The sequence below is a fragment of the Petaurus breviceps genome, unplaced genomic scaffold (assembly GCF_028583685.1).
Source record: "Petaurus breviceps papuanus isolate PSGF00001 unplaced genomic scaffold, PetGlider_PUasm1.0 101, whole genome shotgun sequence".
NCBI lineage: Eukaryota > Metazoa > Chordata > Mammalia > Diprotodontia > Petauridae > Petaurus > Petaurus breviceps.
In genome coordinates this window covers 4,334,598-4,353,314 of record NW_027185575.1, presented here as the reverse complement: position 1 = coordinate 4,353,314, position 18,717 = coordinate 4,334,598, and the positions used below count along the sequence as shown (strand labels likewise).

General features: G+C 40.7%; 1 protein-coding gene across 1 annotated transcript in view; it reads left to right on the top strand.

The window, feature by feature from the left end:
• LOC138158147 (transmembrane protein 132D-like) overlaps window positions 1-11,805 on the top strand; it is a 983,977-nt gene extending 972,172 nt beyond the window's left edge. The window contains exons 8-9 of the mRNA XM_069084195.1: window positions 4,356-4,547; window positions 9,893-11,805. Coding sequence (XP_068940296.1) covers window positions 4,356-4,547; window positions 9,893-11,077 — 1,377 coding nt within the window. The 3' untranslated portion in view covers window positions 11,078-11,805. The remainder of the gene's footprint in view (window positions 1-4,355; window positions 4,548-9,892) is intronic.
• The last annotated feature ends 6,912 nt before the right edge of the window (window positions 11,806-18,717 follow it).

Sequence of the window (18,717 nt, the reverse complement as noted above, 5' to 3'; positions counted from 1 at the left end):
AGAGAGAGAGATGGTCTGGAAGCCAGGGAGAACTGAGTTCAAGTTTTAACTTTGATGTGTATTATCTGGGTGACCCTGATCAAGTCTTTTAACATCTCTGTGCTCTAGGCAATTTTCTTACTATAAGTCACAGAGAAGGTGCTGATCTACATTAGCAAAGGGAGTTTCCTCACTGGTGGTTCCTTGTACCAATGAAATTATACATCTAATATAAAAATTCCGATGAAGACGATGATGATGATGATGATGATAATCATGATGATGATGATTAGTGACAAGTAGGCAAGTTGTGAGAAGGTACAGGAAGATTATCCATTTCTAAAAGCTCTTCAGGCTGTTTGAAGTTTCAGTGTTTGCTGCTTGAGTGGGAAGACGTCTTAAATAACTCATAACTGGGTGAGATCAATCGATTTGACAATCAGCAAGAATTAATGTGACCCACTATGTATCAGGCACTTTCACTAAATATGAAAAAAGCAGAAAAAAACAAAATGGCTGCTACCTTCAATGAGATTATATTCTATCAGGAAAACAGCACATAACTACATACCTGAGATTTTAGGAAATCCCCAGTAAGGGAAGAGGGCTGTGACAACCAACCAGTAACTCTCATGCCTGTGTATTTTACAATCACAATATTTCACAGAATCATGGAGCATCACCTTAGGAAAGAACATTATCCTCTATCTAATCCAAACTGTAATCAAAACCATAACACCCTCTTCTTAACAGGTGTCCATTCAGTCTTGTCTTAAAGACTTCCAAAATTCATCTCCCGAGACAACAGCTTTGGGACAGATCTAATTTATAAGGAAGTTGTCCCTTAAAGGGAGCCTAACTTTGACTCTTGAAAATTCCTACCCATTGCATCTGATCTTTATTACTTATTCATCTTCTGCATGTTTCCCATTAGTTCTTCTAGGCTAGACATTCCCTTTTCCTTAACCAGTCCTCATATGGTATGAACTCAACACTTTCAACTTTCCTGTCCATTCCCATCTTAACAATCTCAAGCTTAATGAACATCTTTCTTAAAATGTGAAACCCAAAATTGAATGTCACTGTTTTTTTATGTTACTGTTCTGAATTTTAATTCCCATCTCAATTATATCTTCCAACTACCAAGATGATCTCATTTCTGATAATAAAACATATCTATATTACTTGCATGAATTTATCTCATTGATATAAGCACTTCTTCCAGTGGGACAGATCCATGTTCTCTCATCCTTTATAATTCCTGCCCGTGTTTTCCCCTCATTTCTCTACCCAAGGGTGTCCAATGAACTCCCTGGGGAGCTTCCACAAGATCACTTCAGAATTTCTAGATACCAGAGAAGTATGCAGAAATATCTACCAGTTATCCTTTACTCTGGCTACATGGCTACCTCCTCCACTTCCTTTTCCATATCTGGAGGCAGTAAGTGTAGTAGAAAGAGTTCTGAACTTGGAGTCACAGGACATGGGTTCAAATCCTGATCCTACTACTAAGTAACTGTGTGAACTTACGAAATTCACAAATTCTAGGAGCCTCTGTCTCCTTATCTGTAAAATCAGTTTCAACTAGATGACCTCTGAGTTCCCTTCTAGTTCTAGATCCATTATCTTCTCTGACATAATTCTTTGTTAGTAATAGTTTACACCCTATTCACTACTACTTTGTGTGACCCATGATTTTCATTCATCAGATTAAGTGACATTCCATGACTCATAGCCTTACTGGAAAAGTACTGATATTAAAAGATGCTCCCTTTCCATCTTTTGTGATAAAAATTTCAGAAATTAGGGACACTTTTTGTAGAGTATTCAGAGGCTTTCTCAGATCCCTAAATATATCTACTTTTCCACCAAGGGATACTGAGTCCCATTTGTATGCTGTACCAATTTTTCCAGGCTAGAACAATGTTCCCTCTAATCTCGCATTAAAAAAATAAAGCTATCCTTGGGTTGCTGCTAAAGAGCACTGTTAGTCTTCTGTCCCTGGGGCCATCAAGTGTTTATTTTTCCTTATTGCTTCCTTGTCCCCTCATGGCACAAGTTTTCTCATCTGCCATCACCTTAGAACACACAGCTCATCTCTCCCTGTCAAAGTCAGACATGGGAATTGATTAGGGTGGCTGGATGGAGCCATACAACTTGGATATCAAGGCTTAAGGATTTGGGGGTCTCAAGGTGAAATTCAGCATGTGTCCTCATAAATCTCCTTGGTTCAAGGAAAGGGGAATTCAGAGAAAGGCAGATGTCCATGAGGTCAAGCCTTCAGTAGCATTTCAATTATAATGCATTCAATTCAGAAAAGTAAGTCTCCAAAGAGTACTGTTTAACCACAAGCCCATTCCATTTACTTATTCAGGCTATGAAGAAGGGAAAAAAACAGTCTTTCCCAAACAGCATCCACCCAGGGAATCTTTATGCCAGTACCTGTTGCATGTGGCCCATTATCTTGTAGTTGTTGTGTGGTTTGTCCCTCATTCCCGAAGAGGACCATGACATCAGGGAGATGATGACGTGACTTGCAATTGATTTTGATTTGAAGGAGGGAGGGCTGTGCAAGGTCACCAGCCTCACTTCCTCCTCCAGGGCAATCTGGGTCCAGTGGCCAGTTATCGATCAGGATGACTGGAGATGGTCCAAGATTCTTTGCTAAAGATCTAATGGGATAGATATAAAATTCATTGTACGAATTGTACCCAAAATTATACATTGTACAAAAAAAAAAAGGTACACAGCACCACTGGCATTGGGGAAGAAAAGGAAAGTTATGTCTAGATGGTACAATGAGTAGAGTGCTAGACTTGGAGTTAATAATATCTGAGTTGAGATCTTGCCTCAGATACTAACTAGCTGTGGTGTGAGCCTGGGCAAGTCATTTCAACTCTGAGTCTCAGTTTCCTCATTTATTAAATGAGGATAATAATGTCACCAAATTCCCAGGACTGTTATGAGGATCAAATGAGAGATATATAAAGTTCTTTGCAGCCCTTAAAGCACTATGTAACTATTATATGTTCATGATATTCTATGACCAATTAATCAAAATATTATTAATTTATATAGGTCATTAATTAATAATTAGTGTTTGATTCATATTGATTATTAAATTTCATTATTTACAGTCTTATTATTATAGGCACATTAAAGGCATAGGGTGGGTTTTAATCCAGCAAAGAATAATATTTCCAAATGTAAATAGAGCATATCTAGTTGGTATTCAAAGTAATACATAATGAATAACAGCTCTCATCATGGGGAAGTAGGAAAAAGGTTGGACTTGGAGTCAGAAATCCAAGTTCAAGTCCTGGCACTGCACTTAGGGTCATAGGGCCAAAGATTAAAAACTAGAAGGGGCCATAGGGGCCATCTAGTCCAACTCCTTTTTATACATGAGAAACTGAGGTCCAGAAAATTTTAATGACCTATCCAAGATCACATAGTGAAGATCAAATGAAACAATAGCTGTAAGCAGGTAGATGGTGCATTGAGTAGAACTCTGGCCCTAGAGTCAGAAAGGCCTTCGTTTAAATCCTGCCTCAGATGTGCAAGCTGTGTGACCCTGGACAAATCATTTACCTTTATGTAGCCTCAGTTTCCTCATCTGTAAAACAGGAATAATAAAAACACCTTCATCACAGGATTGCTGTGAAGATCAAATGAGATAATATATGGACAGGGTTTTGCAGACCTTAAAGTGCTTCATAAATGTTAGCGATTATTATTGCTATTAAATAAGTAAAGCGTTTTTCATTCTCTCTATATATGGTATATACATATACATAAAATATATATGTAATATATATAAAAATACATGTAGCTATATAAATGCTAGTTATTGTTATATAAGTGCTTTGCATCTCTCTACATGTATATATGATATATATTAAATATATGATATATAATATATGTGTAAATCTATGAATTTTAGCTATTATTAACAATAATTATTAATAAGTGACAAAATTCTAATATTCCTTCCAGATCTAACCTGTGACTTAAATACTTCCCTCATAACTTCCTTGGAAAATAGGTAGTGCAAGCATTTCTATCCCCATTTTGAAGATCAGGAAACTGAGGCTTAGAGGGGTGAAGTGACCTTCCTGTAGTTACAGAGCTAATTAATGACAGTACAGAAACTCAGTCTCCTGAAACCCAATGCCCCTGTCTGCTCTACTCCTAGTGAGGAATGAAGATGTTTCCCTTTAATAATACCAGACTGAATGGAAGTTTGATTGGCATTAACTCTGGTTCATGTTTTCTCTTTTTTGTTTTTCTCAGAAAGTGTTGCTTCTGCAGGGATTGTTTTCCAGAGAGGTATAAATATTTTTTAAAATTATTCTAACGCTGATTCTCCTATTCAGATCCTGTCCCCGCTGTCCGATGCCATCCTGGCTGAGAAGACAGTGACCGTGTTGGACGAGAAGGTGACAATCACTGACCTTGGGGTCCAGCTGGTGACTGGGCTCTCCCTCTCCTTGCAGCTCAGCCCAGGAAGCAACAGAGCAATTTTTGCCACCTCCATAGCTCAGGAGCTACTACAGACTCCTAAACAGGTACCAGGGCTCCCGGCCATTCTACGGGGCAACCGCTCCAAGATACAGTCTGATGAGACCCTCCTCACCCCCTGGGCACGACAGGTGTTCAAGAGAGGGCTGCCAGCAAGGTTGTAGAGGGGAATGCAGGACCCTGTTGCTGAGAGCGGAAGACCCATAGTATAGGCCAGTGTCTCCCTTTCCAGGCAGTCCTCCAAGGAGCTGCCAAATGACCATTTGACCATGTCACTACCCCACTGAAAACATTTTGCTGGAAACCTGGTCATTGGGTTAGTTCCCAATCATTTTCAAACCATGGCACCATACCAGCACCACCACCCTTTCAAGCTCCCTTATATTCTCCTATTAGAACGTAAGCTTCTTGAGGGCAAGGGTTGTCCTCCTCCCTTTAGGACTGCCAGTGTTTAGCAGAGTTCCCGACACATAACAAATACTTTTCTATTCAGTCATTCATTCATCCATGTGTTTTTCTTCAGCAGCTCCTTATTGCCTCTAGGACAGAATATCAAGTCATCAAGCATTATTAAATACTGTGTATCAGAACTGCCCTCAAGGGGCTTGCGATCTAATGGGAGAAGCACATGCAAACAGCTTTGTACATATATGCACACACACAAACGCATGCACACAGAGACGCATGTAAATATATTATTTACATTTCATGTGAATACATACATATTTACATTTTATGTAAATGTGTACGTATTTTATGTAAACGCATTATTTGCATTTTATGTAAATATATACATGTTTGCATTAAATATTTTTCTAAATATATACACACATAGAGGAGTGTGCTTATAGATGTTTAACAAGAAACTGAAAAATGTGCATGACACTTTAAATATTAAATTAAAATTGCAGGAGCACTTTCTTAAATCTAGACAATCAACAAGGCCATAAATTAAGCCTTTACTTGTACCATTTGCCAATTTCTGAGGTTGGAAAATTGAAAATTTCATGATTATAAACCAGTTTGCTGGCACCAGCGAAATTATATATGCATGTGTGTGTGGAAATAAGAAAGATATTGTTAGACATAGAGATGTATATATGTATGTGTGTGCTTGTATATGTATATGTGTGTGTGTTAAAAACATGTAACATATCAGGTCACCATGGTCACACATACATGTGTGTATATATACATTCATATCTGCATATACGTATTGTGATAAGTGTAATATATAATACATGCCCATATGTGTATAAATAAATTGGGAGTAATCCTAGAAAGTCTCCTTGCATAAACTCGTTTAGAGTGCTCTACAATCTGGCTCTAGCCTAACCTTTCATAAGACTTCCCTTCACTCCCCTTAGCACACTCTGTTCTGGACAGACTTGCTCAGAGCTCTTCTCCCGCTTTGATAAACCATCTCCTGCACAGAGGTGCCTAGACAAGGGTTGACCCCATCACTTGGAATACACTCCCTCTTCACCTCCACTTCTTAGAATGCTTAGTTTCCTTCGGTCATCTCAGGAGTCTCCTCCATGAAATCTCGCCTCCTACACAAAATGTTTCCTGATTCTCCCAGTCATTGATCTTTTCCTCCTGGAATGACTCTGCATATGTTCATCTAACCTAATCCCACCCGAAACTCCCTCTATGGAATGGAAGCTTCTTGAGGGTGAGGGTCTGTTCCATTGTTTTTGTTGTCGTTTTTGGTAACCCAAGTTTCTAACCCAGTACCTTGCATATAATAAGCACTTGGCTGTCATGTACAGGATACTCTAAGGTTTGCAAAACATTTTTCATACATTATTTCATGTGAGCCTCAGTAGGACTCTGTGAGGCTGGAAATATTGCGATTCCTGTTGTACAAATGAGGAAATGGAATCTGAGAGGGGTTAATAGATCAAGGATCACACTGTTCATAAGCATCAGAGGCAGGATTTGAACCCAAGACATCTTGAATATTGTTGAATGGAATAGACTGCTCACCCTTCCTGTTTAAGATCCTGTGATTCACAGTGCCAGCCAGTTCTCCCCAGACACCCCATCTGTCTTCCCCTAGGCTGTAGCCAGTTTAAGCTTTCTGCTACTCTTCCTTCAGGGAGGAGTGCCGGGTAGTAGGAAGCTGGCACCTGGATAACATGAACCGCCTTCCCATTTTGCTGTGCCCCCTCGGTGCTCCCAGACCAGGTGTTTGCTAATCTTCCTTTGCTCTGGTTAAACTTATTGGCTTTTCAGGCAGTGGCTGCCATCCAAAAAACACTTGAGTGTCAATGATCCCTATAACTGATCAGAATTCTTGCTGAGGGCCAGCCATGGTCCCTCCAAGAGAACCACGCTATAGATCTCAAGTGAGAAATTGAAAGTGAGGCTATGTTTACTAGGTCATAAAGATCAGTTCCCTTTGTGTTGTCTGGGAAGAGTTGAGAAATTGATGTGCCTTGGCTGGAAAACAGGCCAGTACACTAATTCATTCCTGACATAAAGAACTAAACGTACTACCTTGAAATCTCTTCCAGAGTTGGTTCTGATGGCATTTAGGCCCAGCGTGCAACTTGGCTCTGACATTTCAGTTGCAAAGAATCAAAAATGCATTTGAATTACTTCTCTGATTTCTTGTAGAACTCTTAACTGTGATGGTGTGACAGGGCTTCTGCCCGGCGGGAACACCCATGTCAGAGGGCACTGAGGGTACTTTTAGCCCTTTAGCAACATAGAAAGAACTAAGTTATTTATTTTAGGATCATAGGTATAGATCTAGAACAGAACTCAGAACTCACCTAGTCTAATCCCCCCTATTTTACAGATGAGGAAACTGAGGCCCAGAGAAGTTAAAAAACTAATCTTCTCCTCTTCTTGGCTTCCCTGAAGTCCTTCGAATCCCAGTTAAACCCTATCTCCTATAGAAACCTTTCCCAATGCCCCTTAATGCTTACACCTTCCCTCTGAGGTTAGCTCTAACTTATCCTGTATATATCTGCTGTTTGCATATTATCTCCCCATTAAACTGTGAGTTCCTTGAGATCACGGACTGTTTTTTTTTTTAACCTTTCTTTGCATCCTTTGTGCTTAGGTTAGTGTCTGGCACATAGCAGGCATTCAACAAATGCTTGTTGATTTGATTCCCTAGAATCCAGGGGTGGGAAACCTTCAGCCTTGAGGCTACATCTCACCCTCTGTGTCCTCAAATGCAGCCCTTTGACGGAATCCAAACTTCACAGAGCCATTTGTGGGGTTTGGATTTAGTCAAAGGGTCACACTTGAGGACCTAGAGAGCCACATGTGGTCTCAAGGCCAAATTGTGAAGTCTGGATTCCATCAAAGGGCTGCACTTGAGGACCTAGGGAGCCACATGTGGCCTTGAGGTCAAAGGTTCCCCACCCCTGCCCTAGACGGCCGATAATTGTATTGTAGTTGTTCTTCAGTTGTTTTTCAATTGTGTTCAACTCTTCATGACCCCATTTGGGATTTTCTTGGCAGAGATACTAGAGTGGTTCGCCATTTCCTTCTCCAGTTCATTTTACGGATAAGGAAAGTGAGGCAAACAGGGTTTAGCAACTTGCCCAGGGTGACACAGCTAGTAAATGTCTGACATCAGATTTGCACTCAGGTCTTCCTGACTCTAGGGATAGGCCCAGGGCTCTATCCACCATGCCACTTAACTGCCTATTAATTGTATGTCCAACTTCACCAAGGCTCACTTTCTCCATCTATAAAATGGCAATGACAGTAGCACCTACCCTACAGGATTGTTGGAAGGACCAAAGTAGATAACGTGTAATGCTTTGCAAGTCCTCTAGCATTATAGAAATACCAGCCATTATTACATTCAAAGATGAGCATATCATCAATCTCAGACAGAAGGGTGTCCTAGTTAAAACTATAGAACCACTGGAAATTGAAGACTATTATCTGTTCTGGCTAGGCCTGCCCGAGCAAGCGACTGATTCACCAAAGGAACTTGAAAAGGCCAATATTCCAAAAGGGATCAGGGAAACAAGTGAAGATAGCCCCGCTTCTCTGGCCTGTCATTGGCCCTAAGATGCCAAGTCTGCAGACGAGATAAAAGATAGCTCTGAGTCAGGCTGGTTTGATTGTTAGCGTCCACAGAAAGCACATAAACCATGGACTCGTACAGAATGTACTTCTTCACCTACAGAGCAGTCAAGACCTAATAAAGCCAGGAAATGTGGTACCATGAGGGCATCGTCTCTCAGACTGTGTCCTCTGATGTTTGTTATGAGTAATAAGTGGAACCTTTGTATTAAAGCAGCTTATAAAATAATGTAGTAAATATTGTGGTTTTTCTTTTCACTTAAACACATAGCACTTGTAAATAACCCCAGTAACCAGTAATGCCTTTTGACATGTGATTTATTATCCTGCAAAAGTAGAAGCCATAGAGCCCAGGGGACACATCTTTCTCTTAACACCTCTAGGAAAAACAAATCTTATTACCAAGTGTTTAAAACTGGCCGTGTGTTTTATGTCTTCATAGAAATTCATATTCTTTCTTAGCCAGGGTAGGTCTTGGCTTTTATTTCCACTGAATATGAGAGTTCACCCTTTGTATTTCTGTGGTCTTGTGGCATGAGGGCCAGTCACAGAGAAAGAATCATGGTGTCATACAGTCTCAGCATTGGAAGAGACTTCAGAGATCATCTACTCCAGTGCGTACATACTATTCTCTCTTCTGCCTCCATGATTGTGTTCAATTTCCCCCTCTGCCCCTGCACTCCACACATTCACACCTGCCTTTCTGGAAATGAAATCCAGTCCCTCCTTGATTCTACGTCTTATAATTTCTCACTCCCGTCTAAACCTCTTTATGTGATGCCTTTCCAGAGCCCCTTGGTTATTAACAGTATTTCACCCTTTAAATTACTGTTATTTTGTATATACTTCATATTTACTGACTTGTGTACTTATTATATTCCCCCTTGCCGATGGACTAGAGATTCCTTAAGAAAAGGACTTTTTTTTCTTTGAATCCTCAGTGCTTAGCAAAGTGTCTTTATAATAATAATCAACACTGAATAAATGTTTGTTGAATTAGATCAGATTGGATTGGATCGGGTTTGGTTGGAAGGGCTTGGGTTGAATTGAGTTGGAATGCATCAAAGTGGAATGGGTTGGGGTAGATTAGTATTCTGTCTATAGCAACCTTGGTGAGTGGTCCTCCAGAGTTTGAAAACCTCCAGTGATAGGTAATAGGCATCCAGACCCACAGTTTGATCACTCTAGTTGTTAGAAAATTTCACCTGCATCAAATTTAAAATTGCCTCTCCCCAACTTCTGCTGATTACTCCTAGTTTTGGCCCTTGAGGCTTAAGCCTCGGTAAGACTTTTTGGCTTTGTTAATTTGTGATTTGTATGTGTGCTTTCTTAACAGGAAGCTGCCATAAGTTGCTGGATCCAGTTCAGTGATGGTTCAGTCATGCCCTTGGATATTTATGATGCAAAGGACTTCTCTCTGATGGTGACATCTCTTGATGAGAAGGTGGTCTCTATTCACCAAGACCCTGCATTCAAATGGCCTGTTATTACTGCTGAAATGGAGGAAGGACAGGGTGCCCTTGTGAAGGTGGAAATGGCGATCAGTGAATCATGCCAAAAGTCCAAGAGGAAGAGTGTGCTGGCTGTTGGCACAGGAAATATCAAAGTGAAGTTTGGCCAGAATGATGCCAACCCCAACACCAGTGACAGCAGACATGGGGGAAGGGGTCACCTGGAAACCCATGCCAGTGACAGGAGGTCTAAAACAACCTGGCAAGAAAGAATGAGGCCAGATGGGCAGTTTTTCAGCAATTTCTCAATGGACCGCATGGAAGGCAGGGGAGCCACAACAGACAGGTCCGTCTTCTGGAAGAAGAATAAACAAGAAAATCTTTTAGATGATAATAGCCACCTACAAACCATCCCCATGGACTTCACCAGTTTTCCTGCTCAAGTCGATCTCCCAAGGAACAATGGAGAGATGGAGGAGAATGACCTAGTCCAGACGCCCCGGGGCTTAAGTGACTTAGAGATTGGGATGTATGCTCTCTTGGGTGTCTTCTGCCTTGCCATTTTGGTCTTCTTAATTAACTGCGTGACCTTTGCATTGAAATACAGGCATAAGCAGGTTCCTTTTGAGGAGCAAGAGGGCATGAGTCATTCACACGATTGGGTGGGGTTAAGTAACCGGACAGAACTTTTGGATAATCAACTGAATTTTCCCTCCCCACAGGAAGAGCAGATCACTGCTATTGACCGGGGACTAGATTTCGAGGAGAGTAAGTATCTCCTCAACACAAACTCCCAAAAGAGTCTTAATGGTCAGGTGTTCAAGACTTCAGAATCTCCATTTGCTGATGGGAAAGACCAGAAAAGTGAACCCACAGCTTCCCCTACCTCTAAGCGAAAAAGGGTGAAATTTACCACCTTCACCACCATTTCCTCAGATGAGGGATGCCCTACGGTTAACTCCATCCTGATGAGCAGTGTGGATGACATCAAATGGGTTTGCCAAGATATGGATCTAGGAGAATGTAAAGAATTGACAAACTACATGGAAAGGTTACATGAAAAGGTATAACGGGACATGGGTGAATATTTGTTTTTCTGCTCACCTTCTGCCTTTAATTTGGGGTAGTGGGGCACAAGGACATCTCAGAAGCAAGTAAATTAACAGGAAAAGAGAAGAGCCACATCTTCAGCTGAGGACCAGAAAACTACCTGAAGTCAGCGGGATGGAGTCCAGGAGTCAGAGTCAAGATAGGAATTCCCATTCCAAAAGAGTTATTCAAAGTTAGGTTTATCTGATATCTGCCAAGTTTGGCAAGATTTTCACAACTGGAAACAAAAATCAGATTTGATTCAATGAACTTTTCCAGGAAAGAACAATTTCTCTTTCTCTTTTTCTCTCTATCAATCTCTCTCTTTTTTAAAAATAAATGTAGCAATTTGGATATTACAAAATCCAAGTAGCTCCCATACAGACTGTGGAGGAAAAAAAAACAAAAACAAGACTTAGGGTCAGTTTTTTAAAATGGATCAATGAAAGGAAGCACACCAGCTAAAATAAAAGCAAAATATTTAGCCATGAACATTATTGATAATGGACAAAGATTGGTTTCACTCTAGACACAGAGAAGTGACTGTTGTGACTTCATATTCCTCAGAGAATCGAAGGGGGTAAATCTCCTTGGCAACTGAAAAGGCAGGCAATTGTTGCCCCATAGAGAATGGGGGAAAGCGTGCCAATAAGATGTAACCATATGTGTAATAAGATAATGAGAAATAAACTCCATGGGGTGCTTTGGAGTAGTCTTTAGTTTTTAAAGTAAGGGACAGTCACACTGACATCAATTTACCAGACACAGTATTCCAATTAGGTTCAAAGAACCAGTTTCTTTATAGCAAGCTCACTCCATCCATCACTAACATTTCAATTTGTACACCTCATCCACAATCCTGCCATTCGATAAGGGTTTAGTCACTGGTCACATGGGAATTTACAGCCAAAGGTTTTCTGGATTGCAGAGGTAGTATTAGTATGGAATGAGTGTGCCAAGAATAGCCGGCATCTTCCTCCCTACCACGAACCTCTCAGTTGCGATCCCTGAAACTTCTGACCCTCTGCATAGCATAACCACCCCAGTTACTTGCCAGCCCCAGGGCTTGGGCTAAAACCTCTGGGCAGCTGCACCCAAAAGGATCAAACTCTTCCTCTTCCAACCTTTCTACCCAGAACAGAATTCCAAGTTACATCTCTGCTAAGTTGGGAAATCATCCTTGACCTTCCTGTATGCCCCTTCCCTTTCCCCCAAAGCTCTGCATCATTTGGCAGGATTCATTCTACCAAGCCATCTGGGATCACTTGGTACTTGCTTCCCATGTGGTTATTTTAATAAAGTAACTGATTGGATTTAGAGGGGAAGGGTAAGTGTTATTCATGCTGAGCTCAAAATAACCTAATTCCATTTAACTTTTAAGAAAGATCACTGGGCTATTTCATTACCATCTCTGAGTCTGCCCTCTGGTGTCTCACATCTGAAGACTTGCTTCCATAGACACCAAGATGGGAAAACCAGGTCTGAGAGTATGAATGTGTAGGTGGAAGGAGAAAATGAGCACTTAATAAAAACCATTTGTCTACCAAGAAAGTCCTTGTACTTCTTCCGTACTTTAATCCAGTTAGAATGTGAGTTCCTGAGGTCAGGAACTCTTTGCACCCACAGGGCTTAGCACAAGGCCAGGCAAGAGCACTTAGTAACATTTTGTTGACTTAACTGATTAAGCTAAACTCCCTGCGAGGCTGCAGAAAGACAAACCTTAGTCTTTGCCCTCAGAAGCTTACAGTCTACTTGAAGGGATATAAATATGTCCATCAGGAAGGGTTATTGTAGCAATTCATTTCAAGAGGGAATGAGCATTGCCAACTTAGTGAGGAGGTGGGGATGATGGGATGGAGTTGTTGTTAGGGATCAAGAAAGGGATCCTTGACACCTGATCCAGTGAATTGAAGGCAATTAGGAATCCTAAGGGGTGGAGGTGAAGGTGAAGAGAAAGTTTGTCCCTAAATTGGGGTGTCAATATCCGGACATCGCCTGCTTCCAATCCTAAAACTGGCTAATTTGGTTTTGCTGCTTTTTATACCCAACACACATTTCCCATGTTGGGTTTTCTTTTATTTTTTGGTTCAGTTACATTCTTATGTCTCTTTCACTTCTCATCGCTGCCCCCATTCAGGTCACTGCTCCTCCCCCTCCCCCATCACTTCCCTCGTCAGAATCCACTATACTTAGAATATATTGTAGATTGTAAGAATGTAATATATATTTATAAACATACTAACTGTAAATAAAATTTGCATTCAGTGGCTTCAGTTCTTCCCTCTTTTCTGCACATTGTCCCCCCGGAAAGGCTTGGCAGTCAGTTTTCTGTGAGCCATCCAAGGCTCTGGTTTTCAGTAAATGAAAATGCAGATTTAAGGATCCCTGCACAATCTAATTACAAACCTTTACATCATGTAATGCTGCTCTTCATGTGGAGAGGATGTTGACACCCGATGACAAAGAGCACTGTGCAGCAAGGCTCTCATTCTGAATTGGAAAGTATTTGCAAATAAATCACATGTGTGCATCCCTACTAAAAGCCTGCTGAGTGTGCCTGAGATGACAGTAAGTGGTAGGCAGGGTGAGGCAGGTGCTGAAGCCCCTCAGTGAGGGGTCTGCCTGCCTAGAAGATGGGAGATCTTCAGTATAAATCAGCACATTTGGATTTCTCAAAGGAAGAAAGTGCACACACCCAGACGTGTGCCTTCCCAGGGCATTTAGTGGGAAAGTACAATTTAAGAAGAGAACTCTTGGTTCATATAGTGGGTGGAGTGGAAATGATGGGAGCAGCTAAGTGGAGTAGTGGATAGAGCCCTAGGCCCAGAGTGAGGAAGACTTGAGTTCAAATTTGGCCTCAGACACTTACTAGCTATGTGACACTGGCCCTGTCACTTAACCTTGTTTACCTCAGTTAAGCTAGAGAAGGAAATTGAAAACCACTCCAGTATCTTTGCCAAAAAAAACAAATTGGGTCACCAAGAGTCATACATGACTGAAACCCCTGAACAGCAACAAAAGTGGAAATTATGCCAGATCTGTAGTCAGAGGACCCATATTTGAAGCTCAGCTCTATTTCTTACTCCTTGCAACCCAGGACAAATAATAAAATAATCTAGTATATTTATGGAAAATGCCATGTAATAATAAAATAATAATGATAACTGACATTTATATAGCACTTTAAGGCTTCCAAAAGCACTTAAATTACGTCATTCGCTCTTTATGGCAACCCTGGGAGGTAAGTGCTATTATTATCCCCATTTCACAGTTGAGGAAACTGAGGCTGAAAAAAGGTTCAGTGACTTTGCCAGGGTAACATGACTAGTAAATAGATTTGACAGGGTTTAAACTTGGGTCTTCCTGATTCCAACCCCAGCACTCTATCCATTATTCCAGATTTTTTTTTGGTCAGTAGCTGTGACTCTATTGGTGTAGAGAGTGTTTATTGAGGAAAGCCCCTCCACCAAGGCAGATCAGAACCCATTCTACAATTTATAGTATAAGATATGATAAAATGCAGACTAGTCGTCTATTTGTATATGGACTTTAAGTTAGACAAGTGACTTTGCCTCTCTGTGCCTCGGTTTCCCCCTCTGAAAAATAAAAAGGTTTGACTAGTTGGCTTTTTGAGGTTCCTTCCAGCTCATAAGGTACTATGTTGAATGTGAAAATATGTGTCATTTTTAATAAAGAAACATACCCCTCACCCAAAAAAAAATATTACATAGAAACATGATCTAGAAAAACAGCAGGGTTTGGAAACAGAGGATCTGGGTTTGAATCCTGTCTCTACTATTTATTACCTGTGTGACCTTTTGATAGGTCACTGAACATCTTTGTACTTCAGTTTCCTCATTTATCAACTGAAAGATTGGACCAGATGACTACTAAGGTCATTCTACAGTTGAGTTAACTGAAGCAAGCAGAGGTTACACGACCTTACAGGTTATCTAGCCCAACCCCCTTCATTTAACAGATGAGAGTTAGAAAGATGAAGTGACAGCTGAGGTTGCATAGGAAAAAGGGTGTCAATGTCAGGATTTGAACCCAGGTGCACTGACTCCAGTTCCATTACTCTTTCCACAGAACCTCATTGTTATTTCTGATCTCTGTCCTGTATTTATTTCCACTCAGTCATTCTGAAATCATTTATCGAGTGTTTACTATAGGTAAAGAATGGTATGCTCCTGACCCATTCTGAGAAAAAGCTGCTATTTGGGTAGGAATATTTTTACACTCGAAAACTCAAATTTCTTAAGTCGAGGTTGGGACATAGCTGAATATCAGGTCAACTGAAACAATCTGAGGATTGTAGTGAATTGTGAGCTTAAAAGGAGTCAATACTATGATAAACTATGTGAAGTTCTATATCTTGATCTATAATAACATATAAAGAAAGATAATGTTCTCTTAATTTGCATTAAGAAGCTTCTCCCCCAGGACAAAGAAAATGAGCAATGATCAGAAAGAAGCCAAGTTAAGCTTGACAGTCAGAACACCTTTCCTAACAATTTGAGCTGTTCAAAAGTGGTATAAACTGCCTGAGGAGGTGCTGACTGCCCCTCTCTGGAGGTATTCCCATTAAGGTTGGATGACAACTTTTGAAGTGAGATGTAGAAGAGAATCTTTCTTGAATTTGACAAGGTGGCCTCTGAGACACCTTCCAACTCTGAGGCTAGAATTCAATAATCCCTAAGGTCATTTCCAGTTCTAAATCCTATGAAAGGAAAATCCCAATAAATTCAAGGCTGGATATGGAGATCTGGAGTCAAAGCAGTTGCCAATGTGGATGAAAAAGCTAATACATAGTGACAGTGGCTAATTCACTTTTTCCAGGTCACTAGAACACTGAAAAGGCTGGGCTTCCTTCCTTTTTTTTTTCCTTTCTCTCCCTTTCTCTCTCTCTTCCTTTTTCTCTCTCCCTCCTTCCCTCCCTCCTTTCCCTCCTTCCTTCCTCTCTCCCTCTCTTTCTATTTTTCTTTCTTTCTTCCTCCCTTCCTTTCTCTCTCTCCCTTTTTCTTTCTCTTCCTCTCCCTCCCTCTCTCTTTTTTTCTCTCTTCCTCTCCCTTTCTCTCTCCTTTCCTTCCCCCTCTTTTTCTCTTCCTTCCTTCCTTTTTTCATTCTTCCTTACTTCCTTTCTTTCCTTCTCTCCCCCTTTCCCCCTAAAAGTTATAAAAACCTAGAATCCCACGTACTTGCTTCATGGGGAATGAAAAATTAAGGCCTTATCTAGCAGAGAATCATTGATAGAGAACAAAATTCAACATTAGACTTTTTTCAAAGTGTAATGGGCTACCATGGAAAGTAATAGGTTCTCTCTTGGGTCTCCAAGCAAAAGCTGGATGACCAGTTTGGGGTTACAATATATTAGGGATTCTTGTTCAAGTATAGGATGGACACAAGGTGGTTGTCAATATCCCTTCCAGCTCTGAGACGTTGTGATTCTGTGGTTGTCCAAAACAAGGGCAAGTGCTTCTGACAGTAGAAATTAGATGTGTACAGAGGAGAAAAAGCTAAAATTTTGGAAGCGTCCTAATAAAGTGTTCTCGTGCTCTGTTGATGTCATAATTGTGTTTTGTTTCCATAGTCATGGAAGGACTATCAGGAGATTGGGATCAAACCCTCCCTCTGATACTTCATTGGAGGACAACTCCTCTCCAACTCAGTTTCCTCACCTGTAATATGATGATAATAAGACCCGAAGCACTATCTCATAGGCTTGTAATGGAAATCAAATAACCCTTAAAGGCAGCTAGGTGGCATAGTGGATAGATAGAGTGCCAGGCCTGAAGTCAGGAAGACTCTTCTTCCTTAGTTCAAATCTAGCCTCAGACACTTACAAGCCGTGTGACCCTGGGCAAGTCTCTTCAACCTGTTTGCCTCAGTTTCCTCATCTGTAAAAATGAGCTAGAGAAGGAAATGGCGAACCACTCCAGGATCTTTGTGAAGAAAACCCCAAATGGGATCGAGTCAGACACGACTGAACAACAACAACCTTAAAAATGTTGTTAGAAGAAACCCCAGTTGCGATGTTCTGTTAACAGATTATGAATTTAAAGTGCTATATTTAAGTACTTAGGAATCATGTCTCATCCTTATGAAGGTTAAGCATGATAAAAGCAATGAAAAAAAATATGTAGTATTTTTAAGGTTTGCAAAGCACATTTTATATATATATATATATTACTTAATTTGACCCCACAATAGCCCTGAGAGATAGATGCTGTTGTTATTCCCATTTTACAGATGAGGAAACTGAGACTGAGAGTGGCAAAGCTGGTTGCCTAGGGTCACACAGCTATGAAGTATCTAAGGTAGGAGATACACTAAGGTCTTCCTGATTCCAAGTTCAGAGCTCTATCAACTGACCATAGGTCAAGTGTCAATAGGTCTAGAGCTGGGAGGAAACTTAGAAATGGTTTAGAACAACTTCCTAATTTTACTGCTGAAAAAAAACTGAGATCCAGAAAATTTAGGATGCCCAAGGTCACCCTGCAAGTAAATGTCAGGGTCAGAATTTGAACTAAGAGCTAATGACTTTAAGTCGAATGGTTTCTGAAAACAATGCTGTGTGATCACATAAGGCACTTTCAATATTTCTTTGAGATTTTTGGCGATCTCTGGAGAGTCATATATTATCCATATTTGGTAGGAGGAACTATTCCTTTATTTGTTCAGACAGAGCCTAGAATATTGTGAAGGATGCTCAGATATGCTTAACACACAATAAGTTTCCTTTCACCTCTAAGTTTCTCATTTTAAAAGATGGCGACAGAGATAGAAAGAGACAGAGAGTCAGAGAGACAGAGACAGAAAAAGAAGTAGGCAGAGAGATTTACTTTGTATCAATTTTGTATTCACTTATCTTTGTACAGTTAAGCATTCACACTTACCCAGCTAGGTGGTCCCTTGGCTAGAGCACTAGGCTTAGAGTCAGGAAGACATGAATTCAAATTTTGCCTCACACTCTGATGAGTTGTGTGACCCTGGGCAAGTCACTTAACCTCTCTCAGCCTCAGTGTCCTCTACTCTAAAATGAGAATCATAAGAGCACCTACCTCACCAGGTTGTTGTGAGACTCAAATGAATATTTACCAAGCACTTAGCACAGTCCTTGGCATATAGGGATGCTTAATAAATGCTTGTTTCCTGCCCCCAAGAAAAACGTAAATTCCTTTATGGCAGGGACTGTTTTGTGTTTTCCTTTGTATCTTCAGTACCGGACACATAGTAGAGCTTATTGAAGATTTGTTAAATGAAGGAATGAAGGACTCTAAGAGGATGCTACATGGGAAATAAAATACCAAGAAATACCTGAAGAATAGTTTTCACTTTTTCCAGTTCACTGGGACACTGGAAAAGCTGGACTTCTTTCCTTCCTTCCTTCCTTTATTTTTTTCCTTTTCCTTCTTACTTTCTCTTTTTTTTCCCCTTTCCTTTTTCTCCCCCTTTCTTCCTTTCTTTCCCTCTTTCTTTCTCTCCCCCCCTCCATTCTCCCTTTCTTCCTTCTCCCTCTCTACTTCTCTCCTTTCCTTCCTTTTTTTCTCTCTCTCCATCCCTCTTCCTCCATCTCTCCCTTCCTTCCTTCCTTCCCTTCTTCTTTCCTCCCTCCCTCCTT